The 21,292-nt window shown below is 35.5% G+C and overlaps 1 protein-coding gene across 1 annotated transcript; it reads left to right on the top strand.

Moving 5' to 3' along the window:
* The first annotated feature begins 3,089 nt into the window (after positions 1-3,089).
* Positions 3,090-20,879, top strand: CRIP1 (cysteine rich protein 1). The gene is made up of 5 exons (XM_053697860.1): positions 3,090-3,232; positions 17,738-17,832; positions 19,083-19,140; positions 19,624-19,671; positions 20,556-20,879. Exons 1-4 carry the CDS (start codon positions 3,193-3,195, stop codon positions 19,662-19,664), a joined length of 234 nt encoding a protein of 77 aa, XP_053553835.1. The 5' UTR covers positions 3,090-3,192; the 3' UTR covers positions 19,665-19,671; positions 20,556-20,879.
* Positions 20,880-21,292: the final 413 nt, after the last annotated feature.

Genomic DNA, 21,292 nt, shown 5'->3' on the forward strand with positions numbered 1-21,292 from the left:
CTCTTCGGCATATCACCCTCAATCCAATGGGGCTGCGGAACGGTCTAATCAAGCTCTGGAACAGTTCAACCATTCTTGTTGCCCGATTCATTCATGTCTCAGGGTATTCTGGCTTTGGAGGAGCATCTCTGGCAACTCCGTTCCACGTGGGTGCAGATTCAGGATTGCCTTCATCGTTCTATGCAGCGCCAAAAAGTTCCAGGCTGATCGTAGGCATCTGCCCGCACCTTCCTACCAGGTTGGTGAGAGAGTTTGGCTGTCCTCCCGCAACTTGAACCTTCGTGTGCCTTCCAATAAATTGGCTCCCCGTTATGTTGGTCCTTTTCGAATACTCCGATGGGTTAATCCTGTGGCCTACGCTCTTGACCTTCCTCCTGCTATGCGCAACTCCAATGTTTTTCATGTCTCCCTCTTGAAACCATTGGTTTGCAATCAGTTTACCACTGTATTGCCTCGTCCCCATCCTATCTTTGTTGACAACCATGAGGAGTATGAGGTCAGCAGCATTATTGACTCTCGTATGTCCAGGGGCCGTGTACAGTATTTGGTTCACTGGAGGGGCTACGGTCCGGAGGAGCGTTCTTGGGTTCCCTCCTCTGATTTTATGCTCCCGTCCTCCTCCGTGCCTTCCATGCCTGTTTCCCCAATAAGCCTTTTGTCCTCCCACGGGGGAGGGGTCATTGAGGGGAGGGTACTGTCAGGGTTTTTTCCCTGTTTGTTTGCCATGTGCTGCTGGCAGCCATTTTACTCACCTCTCTTCCTGACTATGGTGCATTTTGGGGGATGCTGCTCATTTCCTGCACTTCCTTTCAGACTGGTGTGCATCATCCATGTGAGACAGGATGCAGTCTCAGAATTGTGATGTCATCACTTATTATTTAAAGGGCCTCTGTTCAGTATGCTTCACCTTTGCGTTGTCTCAGACCTGTTTGTGAGAGTTCCTGTGTATTACCTGGCTGCCTGATGTCCTTCCTGGTTCCTGATCCCTGGCTTGTTCCTGACTCTGCTGTTTTCCTTGTTCTTGATTCCGGCTCGTCTGACTATTCACTTTGGCTCCTGACTTGGCTCGTCTGACTTCCAGCTCTGGTTTTGTCTCCTTGTTATTTGACTTGTGGACTTTTTATTATTTTTTGCTATTAATAAAGGTGTGATTATTTTTTGCACTTCTCATCTCAGTCTGATTCCTGGCACCCTGACAAGTACATGTTGGCATTCATGGTTCCCTCAATGAACTGTAGCTCCCCAGTGCCGGCAGCACTCATGCAGGCCCAGACCATGAAACTCCCACCACCATGCTTGACTGTACGCAAGACACAATTGTCTTTGTACTCCGCACCTGGTTGCCGCCACACACACGTGACAGCATCTGAACCAAATAAGTTTATCTTGGTCTCATCGGACCACAGGACATGGTTCCAGTAATCCATGTCCTTAGTCTGCTTGTCTTCAGCAAACTGTTTGCGGGGCTTTCTTGTGCATCATCTTTAGAAGAGGCTTCCTTCTGGGATGACAGCCATGCAGACCAATTTGATGCAGTGTGTGGCGTATGGTCAGAGCACTGACAGGCTGACCCCCCACCCCTTCAACCTCAGCAGCAATGCTGGCAGCACTCATACGTCTATTTCCCAAAGACAACCTCTGGATATGACGCTGAGCACCTGCACTCAACTTCTTTGGTCAACCATGGCGAGGTCTGTTCTGAGTGGAACCTGTCCTGTGAAACCGCTGTATGGTCTTGCCCACCATGCTGCAGCTCAGTTTCAGGGTCTTGGTAATCTTCTTATAGCATAGGCCATCTTTATGTAGAGCAACAATTCTTTTTTTCAGATCCTCAGAGAGTTCTTTGCCATGAGGTGCCATGTTGAACTTCCAGTGACCAGTATGGGAGTGTGAGAATGATTACACCAAATTTAACACACCTGCTCCCTATTCACACCTGAGACCTTGTAACACTAACGAGTCACATGACACCGGGGAGGGAAAATGGCTAATTGGGCCCAATTTGGACATTTCCACTTAGGGGTGTACTCACTTTTGTTGCCAACAGTTTAGACATTAATGGCTGTGTGTTGAGTTATTTTGAGGGGATAGCAAACACTCATTAATTTACATTGTAGCAAAGTGTCATTTCTTTAGTGTTGTCACATAAAAAGATATAATAAAATATGTACAAAAATGTGAGGGGTGTACTCACTTTTGTGGGATACTGTGTGTATATATATATATATATATATATATATATATATATATATATATATATATATATATATATATATACATACGCACACACACATATATATGTAAAGTTTCACACACAATATATATATATATATATATATATATATATATATATATATATATATATATGCATTTGTATGTATCTGTTTATATATATAGTATATCTAGCATCTATCTATAAGGGCTGGACTGGGAATAAAAAAGCAACCCTGGAAATTTGGAGACCAACCCTATTTTTGTTGATTCAGTAGAATGAGCACACCATATTATTCTCATGGGGGATTACTGGGAAACTCCCCCACCCAGTATTTTTTCAGAATTAAATTATATCAGTTTATATTAAAAAAAAAATTTAAGATTGTTTTTATATAGGCACCCTATAACCCAATTGCATCCATTATCCACCCCTTTAAATTGTAGCTTTCCAGTCCCAGCTGCTGCATCCTTCCAAGAAATCTCCTGGTATTCTGGTAGGCTAATCCAGCCTTGCTATCTATTTATCTATCATCTATCTGTCATTCATTCATCTATCTATCTATAATCTATATCTATCAGTCAAATGTATATATATTATCAATCTATTTAATTATTTATTATATCTATCATCTATCTTTCTAATCTAGCTATCTAATTTATAATCTATCTATTAATCATCTATCTATATATGCACACACAAATAAACGTAGTAAATTATTCATGACACAATTTTTTTATGTTTCTGGACAGAAAGGGTTACTCATCTCCTCTAATGTGCACTCCCTGCTGTGCAGTTTAAAAGGTTAACTTTACAGTTCCTGGGTGCATCACCATGCTGCCTCTCCCATCTCCGTGTGCAAAGCATCCTCCCTACTCTTAATTCAGTGACAAGACATCTAACCCCGCCCCCTTTTGAATGAAAGTTCGAAGCAGTCAGCTAGCCAGTACCACTCTGCATCTCACTCCTGCATCAGCACCATGCCCAAGTGTCCTAAGTGCCAGAAGGAGGTCTACTTTGGTAAGTAAAAAGCATCGCTACTTGACTGCTTCAGGCACATTCTTTGTGGAATCTAATCTAACACCTTCATGCTTAAGGGGCTTTACTTTACAAAATGAATAGTTTACTTAGCTTTTCTTAAATGGTAAATATTTTTCTGTAGTTATCAGATGTGTTTATTTTAATTTTATTATAGTTTCTCAAGTGTATCTGAGTATGCTTTTACCACATTGATTGTAATGTCTGTAATCCACTAACTTTGGACAAATTCAAAATAAGCGCAACTATCTCAAGTTCCCTGAAAATAAAATCTTTTCTATTACTTTATATTAAGGCTGGTGAGTTGTATTCAATTTAATCAAATTTAAATGCACATCAGAAAAGTTATCTATGTATTATGTATATATAGTATAAAAGATTAAAAACAATACATTTTAATGTATGCCCTGATGCCTTATAATGGCTGTTTCAATGTATAGCTTTTGTTATGACCTATTATAGCTTCCTGTATTTATGTCAGTTTGACTTGTCACAATTATGACACAAAGAACTAACCTATGTCATTACAGCTCTAAAGCATATGATGTTGTAAGAGTAAATCTCTGGTTGATTTATTATTTGCCTCTAGGTACAGATTCTTTCCTTCTATGCTGCTAATACACATAATACATTCATGATCTGTCCCTCAGATTACACTGGGAAATTTCAAGCATTCTTTCCTCTTGCAACTTGGACAACTTTACTGTAATGTATTGTTACTAAAATTAGTATGCACATCAGTTGGGAATTATTGAAACCTTTTACTGCCCATACTTTTTCAAGAATTGTAAACTTAAATACACAGCAGAGCTTGACCAATTACAACCTCAAAATACAGATATAATCATTAAATGAATGCAATATTTTCATTCCAGGACAATTCCTTTCAACTGATTTAAAATGGTGTAGTTTTCAGCTATCAACTGGAATTATTTAACAACAAAATATTTGTTTTTATCACAAGGTGCATATGGCATCAGACACTAGTTAGTCCTGTTAGTTTAGCTCTGTAGCTATTTCTAGAATAGGTAAATACAGATTAAAATAAAATATCTAAAATTAAAAAATCCCACATTGGATTTTTTTTTTTATCAAAAACCAGTCACTGAATTCTGACAAACTGTTGTCCTCATCAAAGTCAGATAAACAAAATATATGTATCTTATGCTAAAACAATTCAATACAATGTAATTTAATTTGTGTGTGAATATCATTCAGTGTGTTCAATACATTTGTTTTGTGGCTGGATACAATATTAAGTTGCATAACTAAAGTATTGTAATATTATGAAGGTGCTGTACTCAAGCATACAATGTAAGTGTATTAGACTTCAGATCACCAGTTTTCCTTGTCATAAATTATAAATCATAGAGTGTAGGTCTTCAGTTCCATTGTAATAGAACTTGAAAGCTATTTTATAAAACTGCTGCTTTCTCAGTATGAATAAGTTTTCACTGTGTACACTCTTAGTCTAGTGATTGTTTGTCTGCTTTATGTTCCTACACGTGAACCCTTTAATTGTGAGTAATATACCAATTAAATATCAAGCAATTTTTATGGTCTTGAGTATATTAAAGGGCAAAACTGAAATGTGTATGAATGTATGTAAATTTTAAATAGAAAGCATTTTGGCAATATAGTTCCTTTAGCAAAAATGCTTCTAGTAAAAGTTAGTAATGGTTCTCAGTGGCATACACACATATTCCGCGACTGCCGCGTGCACCAGCAGTCATACACCACAAGTCAGAGCGTCAGCAGTGGCTTGTATGAGACAAATTAAGCCTTCATGGACACAATACACCACCACCAGCACTCTGAGCAAACATGGTGTTTGAATCCTGATACTATAGTCATGAGTAGCATATGTGCGTATGCCACTGTAAGCGTAATACCTTTTGCTAATGAAAGTAAATTGCAAAATTCCTTTTATTTAAAATTTAAATGCATTTATGCACATTTCTGATATTTAATTCTGGGTGTCACCAAGTTAACAGTAACTAAACATAGAGAACAGTGTCCAAAGTTCAAGAGTTAAACGTTGATTCCATTTATCATAATGGTGGCCATTTTAAAACCATAACATTGTATTTACATGTGATTAATGTATATTTATAGACTAAATTGCAGGCTTGGGTTTTTTAACACCTAGAGGTTAAACTGCACAGTCCCTTGGCGGGAATATGTATCAAAACAAAGTGCTCTCTGGTCTTATAAAGTAACAAACTTTTTGACCCTTATCCAAGTGACGTTTTGGGGTGTTCAGCCCTTCATTACACCCTTGGCGGGAATATATATATATATATATATATATATATATATCCTCCATGTGTATCTGCACTCTCAATGTCCAATAGTCGCCAACCAGGGTGCCAGATCAGTAAGTATTCATAGTAATCTGCAACATAGGACTGCACTCACTGGATTTATGTAAAAAATCTCTTTAATTAGGTAACGTTTCGGAGCACGCAGGCTCCTTCCTCAGACCAATACCTATTGGTCTGAGGAAGGAGCCTGCGTGCTCCGAAACGTTACCCAATACCGTATTGGTCTGAGGAAGGAGCCTGCGTGCTCCGAAACGTTACCTAATTAAAGAGATTTTTTACATAAATCCAGTGAGTGCAGTCCTATGTTGCAGATTACTATATATATATATATATATATATATATATATATATATATATATACAATTGATATAAGCACCAGACTCTTAAAGGGACACTGAACACAATGCATGACATTTTAAGCAACTTTCTAATTTACTCCTATTACAAAATTTTCTTCATTCTCTTGGTATCTTTATTTGAAATGCAAGAATGTAAGTTTAGATGCCGGACCATTTTTGGTGAACAACCTGGGTTGTCCTTGCTGATTGGTGGATAAATTGCATCCACCAATAAAAAAGTGCTATCCAGAGTCCTGAACGAAAAAAAGCTTAGATACCTTCTTTTTCAAACAAAGATAGCAAGAGAACGAAGAAAAATTGATAATAGGAGTAAATTAGAAAGTTGCGTAAAATTGCCTGCTCTATCTGAAACACAAAAGAAAAAATTTGGGTTCAGTGTCCCTTTAAGACTTGAAATAAATTACATGACATTTTGGTGTTAACTTACATCTTTATCAATTATCATATTGGGCACAGAAAATAACAAAGTATTACACACACATATATAGATATATATATATAGATATACATATACACACACATATATAGATATATATAGATATACATATACACACACATATATAGATATATATAGATATACATATACACACACATATATAGATATATATAGATATACATATACACACACATATATAGATATATATAGATATACATATACACACACATATATAGATATATATAGATATACATATACACACACATATATAGATATATATAGATATACATATACACACACATATATAGATATATATAGATATACATATACACACACATACATACATACAGAGAGAGAGTGCATTGTCTGCCCAGTGTTTTTCCCTAAACAAGTTGTTGCTGGAGACTAGAAAGGTAACACAATGTACAAATATTAAACAGAAATGCTTTACTTATCCACCACTTCCTTTTATATACTCAGCTAAAGAGAAGTCATAATTCTTCATGAGCCAGGCTATGCTTTACCTTGTTCTGTTATCTGAATCTTTTAACGCCTTGTGAAACAGCCACACCCATGTGTTTAAACATTCGCAACCTTTCTTTGCAAGCTCCTGAGTGAAGAAACCAGCTTATCTTGCATAGAATATAAAGGGGCACTTTAATAATAAATGATATGCTCTAAATCAGAGTATGTTACTTTTGTATTATTGACTATAGCTAGCTATATATTAAACTACTGTAAAAAGGGTTAAATACACAAGTAAAGTCCCACTTATGAGCCACAAACATTGCAGCTCTAAGAGGGAAACTGCCAGTGATTGGTGGGTAGTGGCATTGTTGCTACTAATTGATTCACCACAACATCCATTTAAAGATTTACACAAAATAACTATATATATATAAAAAAAAAACGAGTAAAAGGCTAGATAGCTACACTAAACAAATATATATTTTAATTTATACTCTGATAATATAGTCATTTATTTCAAGTATTTAACTATATAAAGGAACACATGTATCAGAGTTATTAAACAATTAAAGGAACAGTATACATTCATTTTCATATAACTGCATGCAATAGACACTGCTATAAAGAAGAATATGCACAGATACTGAACTAAAATAAAAATCCAGTATAAAACCTTTTAAAAAAGTACTTGGAAGCTCCCAGTTTCGCACTGTTGATGAGGTTAGGCTAGGACACCCACTGAAAAGGGCTGGAAAAACATACACTCCCCCCTCATGTGCAAATGAAAAGACCCATTACACAAGCAGGAGTCTGTAGACATCAGTATACATCTAAAACTTTGGGGCTTGGTTAGGAGTCTGAAAATCAGCACAATGTTAATTAAAAATAAGCTATACATTATTACAAAGACACTCTTACAAGGTTAGGTTGGGACACCCACTGAAAGGGCTGAGAAATCAGGAAAAGCAGATGCTCCCCCCTCCCCTGCATATGAAAAAATTCCTTACACAAGCAGGAGTCTGTAGACATCAGTATACATCTTAAACTTTGGGGCTTGGTTAGGAGTCTGAAAATCAGCACAATGTTAGTTAAAAATAAGCAAAACTTAACATTTTTACAAAAACACACCCAGATGTGCTATTTAAATTGATCTCCTACAAAACATTAATGCAAAAAAAATAAAAAAAATCTAGTGTACAATGTCCCTTTAAGTACCATGTTGCAACACAAAAAATCCATTCTGTGCTAGAGTTGTCATTAATAAAGTATGCAGCTGCCTAGGGTTAGAGTTACTCAGAGTGGTGTCTGTAAAATCAAGTGATTTGGGGTTTGCTGAAAATGAACAGTCAGTTTGAGTTTGCATTTGCTCATCCTATAGCGAATAAGAGGTATAATTTGTTTGCAGTAAGGGAGCATCTAAATAACTTGTGTCTGGGGACTGCTAGAGATAGAACACCATTCTGCAGTTTCCAATACAACAGTAAACTGCACAGCAGATGTAAAATTATGTTTAGTTCATAAAACAGCAACATTACAGCAATCTGTTTGTAGTAGTATATAATGAGTTCCTGTGCTGAGTGAGAATAAAAAGTCAGTAAGACATTCACAAAAGAATAGACTCTATATTGTAAGCCAATGAATCCTCAATATTTATGATACAACTAGCTGTCCTCCACAAAAATACTGCGCACAGTGGTAGATGGAGTCACACAATGCTCCCCCCAAAAGCTCTATGTTAGCCCCACTCTTAATCCTACAATCAATATTTTTCAGAGCTAAGCAGTCATTTTACCCTTTGGCCGCCAGTAACATACAAATCAATAATGTTATCTCTTTGGCTGCCACTAAAACAAAAGCTATTTGACCTTTTTGACTTCCCCTCACTTTTTTCTGCTCTATATTTGCAATGCATTGAGGCATAGGAGCCCTTTTAGATTTAGCTAACACTCAGGAATAAAAAAAAAAACTGGACCTTTGCAGTATTTGTATTAAGATTTTACTGGACAGCTTACTAAAATACTGGGCTGTCTGGTTGAATACTGGACACCTGGCTATCTTATGCACTAAAGAGAATGAAGTGTAATCAGATTTAAATACTGTACTGATGTGACTAGTACATCTACTGTAAACTGCTCAGGGTATATTGAAGTCCATCTGTAAGTCAGTGCATGTACTTTCCCATACATGACCCTGATGTCGCTAACATACAGTTATCCTCTAATACAGTATTTCCCTTTCACCTAGTGTTTACTATTAGCATCTAACCAATCAGATTTCATCTGATGGAGCCATTTTTTTAAGAAAAAATAAAAAATCAACAAAACTTTTCTTCTTTTAAACCATGAGAATGGATGGCTTTGTTTTCTGATAATAAAATGTGTTCATAAAACATTTGGAATTATTAAAGGGATAGGAAAGTCAAAATTAAACTTGCATGATTCAGATAGAGCATGTCATTTTAAGACACTTTTAAATTCACTTCTATTTTCAAATGTGCTTCTTTCTCTTAGGGGTCTATTTAACAATGGCCGAATGGGCCATACAGCAGTCCGCCCGACCATGTACGATCGATTTGCTGCAAATCTGCAGGGGCGGTATTGCACCAGGACTTCACAAGAACTGCTGGTGCAATGATAAACGCCAACAGCATATGCTGTCGGCATTTATCGATGTGCGGCGGACATGATTCGCTATAGCGGATCATGTCTGTCTGCACATATATAAATAGTATCCCTTAGTATCCCTTGTTAAAAATGAATATGCACATATCATACACTAGTGGGAGCTGCTGCTAATTGGTGCCTGCACACATTTGTCTCCTGTGATTGGCTAAATAGATATTTTCAGCTTCCTGACAGTAGTGCAATGCTGTCCCTTCAGCAATGGATAACAAGAGAATGAAGAAAATTTGATAATAGAATTAAATATGAAAGTTCTTTAAATTTGTATGTTCTATTTGAATCATAAAATAAAATTTGGGGGTTTACTATATTTAATCAGGACTGTTAATAGTCCAATTTGCTTTATAAACTGCACATTAATTTAAATCCAGATATAGATATGTGATATGAAAGTTAATGGCTCAACTACTTTACGGCTCGTTACCTACAAAAGAGATGTTTTATGTTAACAGCTAAAAATAAGTCTGACCTTTTCCCTTAAAAAGGGTCTGTTAGCTGCTTGATGCAAAGTTTTGTGCGGTTTCAATACATTTCTGTTCACTTGTGTTGTTTTTATTCTAACACTGCACATATTGTGTAACAGGCTGATGATGATAAAGTACAGACATATGATCCAGGGGGGTTGTGTTTATAGCTCTCAGATTGCACTTCACTTGCAAAAACAAAATACAATGGAATTGGCACTCTGCAAATATTTGTTGGCTGTGGTGCAGGGCAGAGGATTATTATTTGCCTGACATGCTCTAAAACATTATTATTATATAAACTGTAAAATGTCTCATTAGCGGAAATGCATATTTATTTAACTAAATGTTCAGCTGTAAAATTGTTTTTTAAAATTTGTCTAAAAATCCACTTTACTTCTGTTATCAAACTTAACTTGTTCTCCTGGTATGCTTTCTTGAAAAACAGGTAGGTAGGCTTTGGAACATGCATCTTTCTGGAGCACTATATGGCAGCAGCTTTGCAAGAATGCTTTTTATGGTGTATGCATTGTGCAAACACTGCTGCCATCTAGTGCTCAAAAACATTATTTCAAAAGTAATGCCAAATAGTTTTCCAGATAAATGCACCCTGCCTACCTAGGTATTCGCAACAACTGATACCATGAGAACAAAATAAATTTGATAATAGAAGTGATTTGGATTTTTTTTTAACATCATCTGAATTATGAAATAAACTTGTTCAATTTTATGTCCCTGTTCTGATGTGTGTGTATATGGTTTGCCAGAGACGAGGGGGCTCTGATTTGTGGTCTGTCGACATTTGATTGATATGATTGACAGCTGCGGAAGGGCAATGTGTCTGACCATGACCACACCTAAGACTGTAACTGTTGATTGCTAAGTACAGATTGTGTGAGTGGGACATACTTTTCAGTTACAGTTGATAGAGATCTGGCATAACAGGATGTTGAGTGTAATTGTGTATGTAATGTTACATGAGTCTGAAAAAACAGACTATACCTTACTCGGGCAGGGCTCCTATATCAACAAAACCAGTGGCAGTTATACCATGTATGGTGAAAATAAATGATTTCATTGTTAAACAAACACACTTGCTATTTATATTACTAATGTACTTTAGAAATATAAAAAAGATTCATACAAGAGTAAATAGAAATGCCCTGTTTAAATTAGTGAATGAGAGTGTCTATATTGCTACTAATCAGTAAGTCATCTAAACAGTTACACACCAGGGTTAGAATTGTATGTTCTCCTCTGCTCTGCGCATTTCTCGGTATGCAAGTGCATAGCGTCCTACCACATTACAGACTTCTAAGGCGCTAAGCTCAGTGCAACGTACGTATCTGCTCTGGACACCGTATTTAGTAACACACAAAATGTAAGATACTGTGGAGTGTGCTTTAATTCAGACGCCCCAAGGTGGATGCTAGTTAATGACACATCTAAGCCAAACAAAGTAAAAGTATACGCTCTAGGGTTCATATAACACCTGCTCAGTTCCTTCTTATATACTGTATGTGTTTAAGAGATTTTGTTTGCTTTTGCAAGGAATAATCAAACCGATAGATAGATAGATAGATAGATAGATATTCTATTTGCCAAATAATTAAATATATAGCAGCAAATTATGTTGATAAGCATAATAAAAACGTAATTAATATATACCATTTTGATAGAATTACTATTTTACTTAATATTTGTGATGATTTTTTTGTTGTCCACTAAATAAATATAATAATATAATTTAGCCTGGGGTTCAACCATAACAGGAACTGATAGTAGAACAAGTTTCGTTCTTTCAGCCAAAAAAAATCTAATATCTTCCTTGTTTTAGCTTCTGCAATCATGTAACAATTTAATACACCCTTTTTATGTTTTCCATATTAATGCTGTAGGTTAAGCTGCTGCTGCCACTGGATGCTGTTCAGTAATGTATCATGCAGATGTGCTTTTCCCTTCATATTTTACAGGAAAGGAACCACTAGCTTTAAATAGTGCTTGTAACCTCCCCACCCTTGGCGGGTAGAAATATGGTGCGTTATTACTGAATTTTATGTCTGTAGTTAAATGAGAAGGAAACTCTGGATGTGCATCCAAACATTTCTTTTTGTTGTGTTTTTTATGGAAGCATGATGATTTCCTGAATGGATATAAACAGTGGTCAGCTTAACAAGGCAACACTTATTGTACAGCTCAAGAAAGGGAACTCAGCGTCATATTGAGAGGGGCACATAATCCTGATGTTTGCACATATTCCTTGTAAAAAAAAAAAAATTGTAAAATGTCAGTGACAGATTACTTTTTCAGACCATGCACAGGCCAAACCTGATTGATAAAACAGACATTTGCTTTTACCCGCAAAACATGTAATTCTGCGCCATTAAAACTTGATTTTCAGAGACTTTTATTCTGAGGATGCAACTACTGTTAGGTGGGTAGAACAGAAAACGGACAGTAAACTTAATTTAGATAAAGAATGCAATTTCAAACAACTTTTAAATTTACTTCTATTATCAAATCTGCTTTGTTTTTGTGGTATCCTTGATTGAAGAATAAACCTAGGTTGGATGATAGGAACTCAGGAGCGTGTACGTGCCTTTAACACTTTATGGTAGCAGTATTTGCAACTGTGTATAACACTGCTTTAAAAAATGTTGCAAAACACTGGATACCAAGAGCTAAGTAAAATTGATAATACAGATAGAAAACCCTTCATCCAAACTGTTTGAGACTGGATTAGGCTTGGATTTCAGAATAGTTTTGAGTTTGGAATATTTGCATCTGTAAAATGGGACAGTTTGGAGAGAGGTTGGACAACACTATCTTATGTCATTTAGGGAATATTTACATAATAAAGCTTTGTAGTTTTATATCATTTTTATTACTTTTGTATACATAGTACCCTCAGAACGATAGTACAGTACTATAATCAGAAATATAATATTTATTTACATTTACATTTTAGAACACACAAATCAAACTAAAGACACAGGCAGAGACGATTGTGACCTACAGGTGGGGGAAAATAGCAATGTTTGATAATTGTATTGTTAAAAAAAGATGAATTAAAAAGTTCAGAAATAAGTTTGTAATTCTCGAGTTGGGGATTTGTACCTCTAAAAGTAAATTGTTTTAAATTTCATGCTCCATCCAAACCATTTATGTTTAATTTTTACTTTTGACTAGCACCTAAGGACTTGAAAAACTGGGCATTTGTTTCCAGTATTTTTGAGAAGATTTTACTGGACCGCCTGCTAAAGTATTGGACTTTCTAGTTGAATACTGGACGGTGTATAGAAAGGTTGTCCAACCTAAGATAGAGGTTCACAAGTACTTTTTTATTTGACTCAAACTGTTCTATGGCCTCCTATTTGTGGTACAAAAATGCCAATTTTCTCTGCTGTTTTCTCCAAGTCACAGAGCTCCTTACAGTCAGACATTTTGAGGGAGGGCCAAGATTTTGGGAGCTGTCACTTCCTCTTATTTATATCCTGTTGTACAAAATGAAACATAGGACTGTCCAGAAATACCCAGTGCTGTCCACAAACTGCCCCTGGCTCACTGGCTCCACCCCTGTAACATAAATACTCCACCCTCGTCTTCTCAAATTAATCATATGAAATGTTGGGAAGTATGTAGCTTCTTTATAATAAAATTCTATAGTTTTGTCTTGCTTTTATTAGGATTTCTAAAAAAAATAAAAAATAAACAAATAAAGGTGCTGCAAGTAAACACAATTTTGGTGTGACCTGCCATTTTAGAAGATATAACCCTTTCCAGTAGCTTGAACATTTTGTACACCTGAAGTTCTGTGTGGTATTTTTGTTTTAAGTTACTTTTGTACACTTCACTGCCCTCTTAAAGGTGGAAGAAATGTTAGTGTACAGTGACACCTGCCCCCCCCATCTAACATGGTCATTTCTGAGACAGAATATAAGATTGTGTACACTAAATCTTGTGGTTTCCAGAAGATGTGGTTTTTTTTAATTTATAATTCAGTTTGAAAAACAAAACAAATAAATAAAACTGGTAATAAAATGGGGCTATTAAACTGTAACGTTATGAGTGTTGCTTGTTAGAAATGTTGTTTGTTAGTGCCTTTACCTGGCCCTATCTGGAAGCACCTATAAGCATTAATCAGAATGTGCTTCAGATCATACAAAAGAGCAATATGTGTTTAAAGGGATACTGGACCCAATATTTTTCTTTTATGATTCAGATAGAGCATGCAATTTTAAGCAACTTTCTAATTTACTCCTGTTATCATTTTTTTTTCTCTTGATATCTTTATTTGAAAAAGCAGGAATGTAAGCTTGTGAGCCGGCACAGTTTTAGTTCAGCACCTGGGTACAGCTTGCTGATTGGTGGCTAAATGTACCCACCCATCAGCAAGCGCTATCCAGGGTGCTGAACCAAAAATGGGCCGGCTTGTTAGCTTTCATTCCAGTTTTTCAAATAAAGATTCCAAGAGAATGAAGACAAATTGATAATAGGAGTAAATTAGAAAATTTCTTAAAATCGCATGCTCTATCCGAATCATGAAAGAAAAAAATTGAGTTCAGTATTCCGTTAAGGTAACTACAGTAAGTGGTTATGCACTAACTCAATTGCCCCATTTTGGTCATCAGACTTTTTGTCTTTTTAAATTTAAAAAATTGCTTCTATTAATTAAAATTTGTATTTGCCCATTATTTATGACATAGAATATGTCCTTACACCACCTCCTAAATTAGAGTGCTTGTGCTAATTAATGGTAGAGCGGTTGGATTATCTTTAATTTAAGCACATGGTGGCTAGTTTCACTGGCAGCTTGGCACAATATCTTCTTATGAAATACATGTGTTTTGAATGAAATATTAATCTGATGTAGGCTCCTAAGGCAGGAAAGGATGTTTGGACAAAGTGTATATTTTAGTTGACTTTATAGTGGCATAGGAACATATGCAATGATTGCTTCTGGGGGGTATAGTATAAAACTGGGAATACGTTTTTATTTTCCTGCTGCCACTGGAATTTTGGCACAAATAATTTTACGCTCCCACATTCTGTCTCAATTATTAATGCATGATTTCCAAATCTGTGCAGCCAAATACAACGCACGCTACTATTTGTCCCTTTGAAAGCCAATGGCAGTTTATATAAACAAACAGGAATAGGAAGGAAAACACAATTCAAGTTTTAAACGGTCATACAACTTGATATGAGTTGATTAAAACTATTTGTTTGTGAGTGTATTTCTATTTATAATGGCAACACACATTGTAGGGAATGTTTTAATCATATACACTGAAAAGTCAGTCAGTCAACTAAAAATCTCACTTGACAGTCACTAAATGCCTTATCTGTTTTGTTACAAAGGTTTTGTTCTTAAGCCAAAAACTGTGTTGTGGGCACAAAATCAGCAAAATGTCTGGGGATTGAATCTTCATGGTTTTATTACCTAGTTTGGGAAGTAACTAATAGTTTTTCAAACAGGGGAACATGTGCCACGGTGTATACAGCATGCTGTACATCCTTTTTTTTTTCTGATGCTAATTCAGCTAGCATATATAGTACGCCATAGACTGTAAAATGTGCAAGAAAAGAGTGCCATAGAGAATATGCCCAAATCATTGCTCATCTGAAATGTGCCATGTAAAATGTACAGCTGTGGGAAATAGGCAACTGCAAAAAGTGCTTAATTAACTTCAATAATGCAGATACACTACACCAGGTAAGGTATCACATACTAAATTATTGAAGGTAAAATGTGCTGAAGAATATAGCCAAATTAACTGTGCCAAAAGGAAATATATTTGCCTACATACATATTTGCAAAACGAGACCGAATAGAGTCTTAGTAGCCCAGAGGTTGGTAGAGTGGCCCAGGGTGGAGTGAGAGAGTTCAAAGACGGAGCTATGTCGATCAGGGCAGACGTTGGCAGTCCAGGATGTGGCTGGGTAACAGGACTGAAATAGGACCAGGCATTTAAATGAGGAGCAACCCACATCAGTTACACCTGTGTCAGCTCGATAGCCATTATACACCATATCTCTCGTTCTGCAGCATCTCTATACTCTCTGCTCTACAAAATAGGCAGATTGTAACAGCTTTCCAATTGTTACCCATATTAACAGAGGGTGGTATATAGCAGCAATGCCCACATAAGAGCCCGGCTCAACTGACATTTTCCCTGTATGCCCTATAGCCAGTCTGGGTAATATTAGAAGAATCTGGGTGAGGTATAGAAACTAGAGCAGAAGTTTGAGGCTGCAGTATACTAAACAAGAATAGCAATCTTTATGCACATGATTGTTTTGTAGGGATGTGCAGTATTTTTAAATAAGCAGACACACTGGATTTTCTTTTGTTCCCCGGCCAAGTACACATATTTTAGAATTTGTGTCTATAAACATTTGAATAAACAGTAAATGAGCAGTATTTTAACACTTTGAACTACATTGCATATACATGCACAAGTCTCACAAACATTTGTTCGCACACAGACTGCAAAATATCAAAGTGGATTTGCTCATAAAAACACTGGAGCACCACATTATGACCCTGTGGATTAGCTTAAACAGGTCTTTTCTGTTTTTTTTCTAAATATTTCCTGCAGATAGTGATAGCAGAGGATAAAAATGTAAATTATATCTGACTTTTGTAGATTTTAATTGGTTTCTCTTTTTCAATAGCTAATGAATAATGCTCAAATTATATCCTATTCTGAGTATATTATAGTGTAATTTACACACTTCCAGACATTGCAGTGATGTTTGCTCATTTAGTCATGTAAAGGGTTGAGAAAATATCATTATATGCACCCATATGACTGTGAGATCAGGTTGAGTGAATCTTGATCTGAATTAATAGAACCCTCCCTTCAAGATATTGTGCAGAAGAGGTCATCCCATTAATGTCACCCATGATGCAATGCTATAGGGGATTGGCTCCTCCTTTTTTCATAACTGAGAGGGGAGGTGGGTCTATTATGTCAGCATCCAGCTTACAATATTTAAAGGTCAAATTACATTTTATATTTTTGAAAGTTACTTTTGTAATATACAGTAGTGCATTTTGAATGTAAATAGAAGACTTTATGCCATATATATGTATCTGCAAAATTATTGGTAGTAAGAATTCTCACAGGTTTTGTACTAACATATAATTTGCTCAGCATACCGTGATATGCTGCATGCACATGCACCCATTCTCATGCATACTGTGGTTAGAGGTAGTACTGGCAGTATATGTGAGTTAGAGCTGAACATGCACATTAACTATGTCCATGTGTTTGGGGGATGTCTCACTGGCAAATCCTGTGATATCTCTTACCTGAAGCATTTTTACAAGCACATGTATACTACAAACCCTACCCAAACAGCAAATGCACTGATTAACAATACATTAATAAATAACACCTATATATCATTTTTTTTTACCTTGATCAAATGTATTCTGTTAGGTTTATTGTAGCAGCAGTTTTCTGCTTTCAATATCTTTTAATATATTCTACACTACAGTTTTGCATGCACCTATCGTATCATTGCATCTATTAATCTATATTGTAACAGATCTATCTCAATTTTAAGCAAAACAAACCATCATACCCCAGGGATTTAATGTTGGGTACGATAGAAAGACAACAAGCGACTATAAATAACACCAATGTTCCTTTTGTAAACCATATCATTTATTAGATCAGTTTGCTAAACAAATACAAATATGTTTTTCAGTTTTTGTTAACACCCTTTCTGTTTGTTTTGTTACAGCCGAAAGGGTAACCTCCCTCGGTAAAGACTGGCACAGACCTTGCCTAAAATGTGAGAAATGCAACAAAACACTATCTCCTGGGAGCCATGCTGAGGTATTGTGAGATCTATATAGCAATTAAAATGCTATTTCTATAACAAAATTTATATTTTGATCATTCTAATGGGTAGGTTGTTGTGCTACTTAGTTAAAGGGACATAAACTGAAAATATTTCCTTTATGATTCCGGAAAAGTATACAATTTTAAACAATGTTCCATATTACTTATATTATCTAATTTGCTTAGTTCTTTTGTATCTCTTGTTGAAAACCATACCTAGGTAGGTTCAGGAGCTGTTGACTGGTAGCTGCACATATATGCCACTGCTATTGGCTTGCCTATGTCTTCAGCTAGCTCCCAGTAGTGCATTGCTGCTCCTTCAACACATGATACTAAGAGAATGAAGCAAAATTGATAGTAGAAATAAATTGGAAAGTTGTTTAAAAATCTATGCTCTATCTGTATCATGAAAGAAAAAAAAAATGGTTTTCATGTCCCTTTAAATTAAATTGATTATAAGTTTATTTATTGCATTTCAAAAGATATATTCTATTTATTATTGATGGTAGTGATATAAGTAATCAGTGTCAATCCCTAATAATATACTGCAACTGCTTGGAGCCATAATATTCCAGAGTCCAAGGTGCTAACACATTTAGATAGATATTATTTCCACAGCTTATCTGTTGTAGGGTGATTTTGTTGCTTTGTTTTAGAAGACTAAATATGATAGTAAAATGTTAATTTTAAATGTAGATTATAACAATCAGACAAAACAACATTAATCTGTTAAATAAAAACATGCCATGGGTTCATATTATTGAGGTCCTGTTTACTGCAGGTTTCTATACAGTCATCATAAATATTAAATCAGTCACCAAGTTTCCATTTTTGGCCACGTATATTTGTTTCTGTTTTTGGCCACATATATTTGTTTCTGTTTTTGGCCACATATATTTGTTTCTGTTTTTGGCCACATATATTTGTTTCTGTACAGTTCTGCAAAAATTTCTGAAAACTCACACAGCAAAATCCCAGAATTTTTTGTGACTTTACGCAATCTGAATGTAAGCAATGCAGATGTTCCGGTTATATAGCAAACATAAAAAAACAAAACTGAAAATCACGCAAGTTAAATATAACATTTGTGCAAGGCAATATCTAATAGGTTTTTGATTGCAAACATCAGATTTTTGTTTTCTTTTTCAAATGATCACAGATATTTATGTAATGTTTTAGGATCAGAGTTGTTGTCTAAAATGAAATCTGATCTGTTTTTAATGGCTGTTTTGTTTGTTTTGCAGCATGAAGGAAAGCCCTACTGCAATCAACCTTGTTATGGAGCGCTGTTTGGACCAAAAGGTTAATATTAAAGCTCTGTATTGTGTGTTAGGAATAAGAAACCCACTTTTTTTTTTCTTTTATGATTCAGATAGGTCATGAAATTTTAAACAACTTTTTAAGTTACTTATTTTATCTAATTTGCTTTGTTCTCTTGCTAACTTTATTGATAGTCATACCTAAGTTAGCTTAGGAGCAGCAAAGCGCTACTGGGAGGTAGCTTCTGATAGTTGGCTGAATATATATGCCTCTTGTCATTGGCTCACCTTATGTGTTCAGCTAGCTCCCAGTAGTGCATTACTGCTGCTGCTTCAACAAAGGATACAAATGGAACAAAGCAAATTTGATAACCAAGGTAAACTGGAAAGTTGTTTTAAATTGCATGCTCTATCTGAATCATGAAAGAAATATTTTGGTTATCATGTCCCTTTAATAGTTATTTTAAAGTTCTGTTTTTTGAAGCTCATTAACTGGGTTAACTGCTGTGTCTTTGCTTATTTTTAGGGTTTGGTCGTGGTGGCGCGGAAAGCCACACTTTCAAGTAACAAAATGGTAGGTATCCTCAACTGATAGCAGCTCTCATCTCTACAGTGTGTAAGCATTTGGATCATTATAGTAGTGAAGAGAAGTGTAATATACATAAGGTTTTATTAAATAATGAAGCCTAGCCTTTTATAGTATAGATTTAAACTGGAACAATACATTTCACATAATTATATAACATTTTAACCTAGTAAGCTCAAGAAACACAAGAAAAGGAGATCTTATGATGCCTGCAACGTCTTTATCCTCTAGATTAGAAAAATAAATTTTTATTACAGTCATCAGTACCCACTTTCAGACTAGAATTTTTAAGCTGTGTGTATCAGGAGGGAAATTACCATTGGTGCTGCAGGTACAATGGCACCAGGGCCCAATTGCCGGAAGGGGAGCCATAGCAGTCTATAGATAGACATGTGCAGAATATATACAATCCTAATGCAGGGGAGCCTTTAATTAGTGCAAGTTGCAGGTCCATCTTATCTATCTATCTACTCAAAATCCTTATACAGAGAAGCATGTGTATTATTACTATTGCTTTTGAGTTACTTTTGGGAGGCCCAAAAATGTTTTTGCACCAGGGTGCTCTGTAGAATAGGTCCCCTACTGGTCTATATAAGGGGATTTGTATCTTAAATCTGCCCCATTTAGAGTATCCTGAGTACGAGAATTGAACAACGCACCTATAGGGAACATTGTATTAGTATTAATCCTTTGTAACGTTTCATACAAATAAAGGTCTTTATCTCTGCCCATAATAAGCTATATATACAGTATTTAGGTATGTATTAGTACTAAACTGAACATATTTTAGAGTAACAAAATAAAGTTAGATAAACATGGTTTAGAAATCATGTGTTATCATTTTATGCAAATACATGTCATTTTTTTTCTAGGTGTAACCGAACAATCTGTTGAGATCTATCTACTAGCAAGAATCCCTTGTTTTAACCTGCCTTTTAATGATCCCACAATATTCACCGGGAATTGTATGAGAATATGACAAGACGATGATCTAGTGCTCTGAAACATCGTTTATACTTAGCAAAAAGGATCAGAAAGATGGTTATATTGTTTCAATACCACTAAGCTATGTCAAATAGACACAATTTTATACCCAAGTTTTCATTTTGTTGTGGAGAAAAATAAAATATTAAGCAGGTGTATATGATTTTTAATAAATAAATGTAAAGGCTTAATAAAAAATATAATATGGTGAATGAGTCCTCCTGTATTGATTTATATTGATGTATTAATAGATACTCATTAAAGTAAAACTGTACTATATAATAGGCAAATCATTAAATGGGTGCTTTAGCATGATTACAAAATATATAGAAACATAGAATTTGACGGTAGATAAGAACCAAAAAGGCCAATCAAGTCTATCCGTATTACGTTACTTTTTTCTTAGATATTCCTATGCATGTCCCAGGCATTTTTTAATTCCTTTACAGTCTTTGTGTTTTACCACCTCAATTGGAAGTTTATTCCATGAATCCACCACCCTTTCTGTAAAAAAAAAATGCTTCCTCACATTTCTCTTGAATCTGCTACCCTCTAACTTAAGATTGTGACCCCTTGTTTTTTTTGTTTTTTGTGGAAAATGCGTTCAGCTTCCACTTTATTAAGT

Source organism: Bombina bombina, chromosome 1 (genome assembly GCF_027579735.1).
Source record: "Bombina bombina isolate aBomBom1 chromosome 1, aBomBom1.pri, whole genome shotgun sequence".
Taxonomy (NCBI): Eukaryota; Metazoa; Chordata; class Amphibia; order Anura; family Bombinatoridae; genus Bombina; species Bombina bombina.

What these genes read in the sequence shown, in the direction of transcription:
- CRIP1 (XM_053697860.1), top strand. Translation starts at nt 3,193, where the DNA reads ATGCCCAAGTGTCCTAAGTGCCAGAAGGAGGTCTACTTTG. An exon ending in CTCCTGGGAGCCATGCTGAG is followed by an intron (nt 17,833 to 19,082) that starts GTATTGTGAGAT and finishes TTTGTTTTGCAG; the next exon opens with CATGAAGGAAAGCCCTACTG. An exon ending in AGCGCTGTTTGGACCAAAAG is followed by an intron (nt 19,141 to 19,623) that starts GTTAATATTAAA and finishes GCTTATTTTTAG; the next exon opens with GGTTTGGTCGTGGTGGCGCG.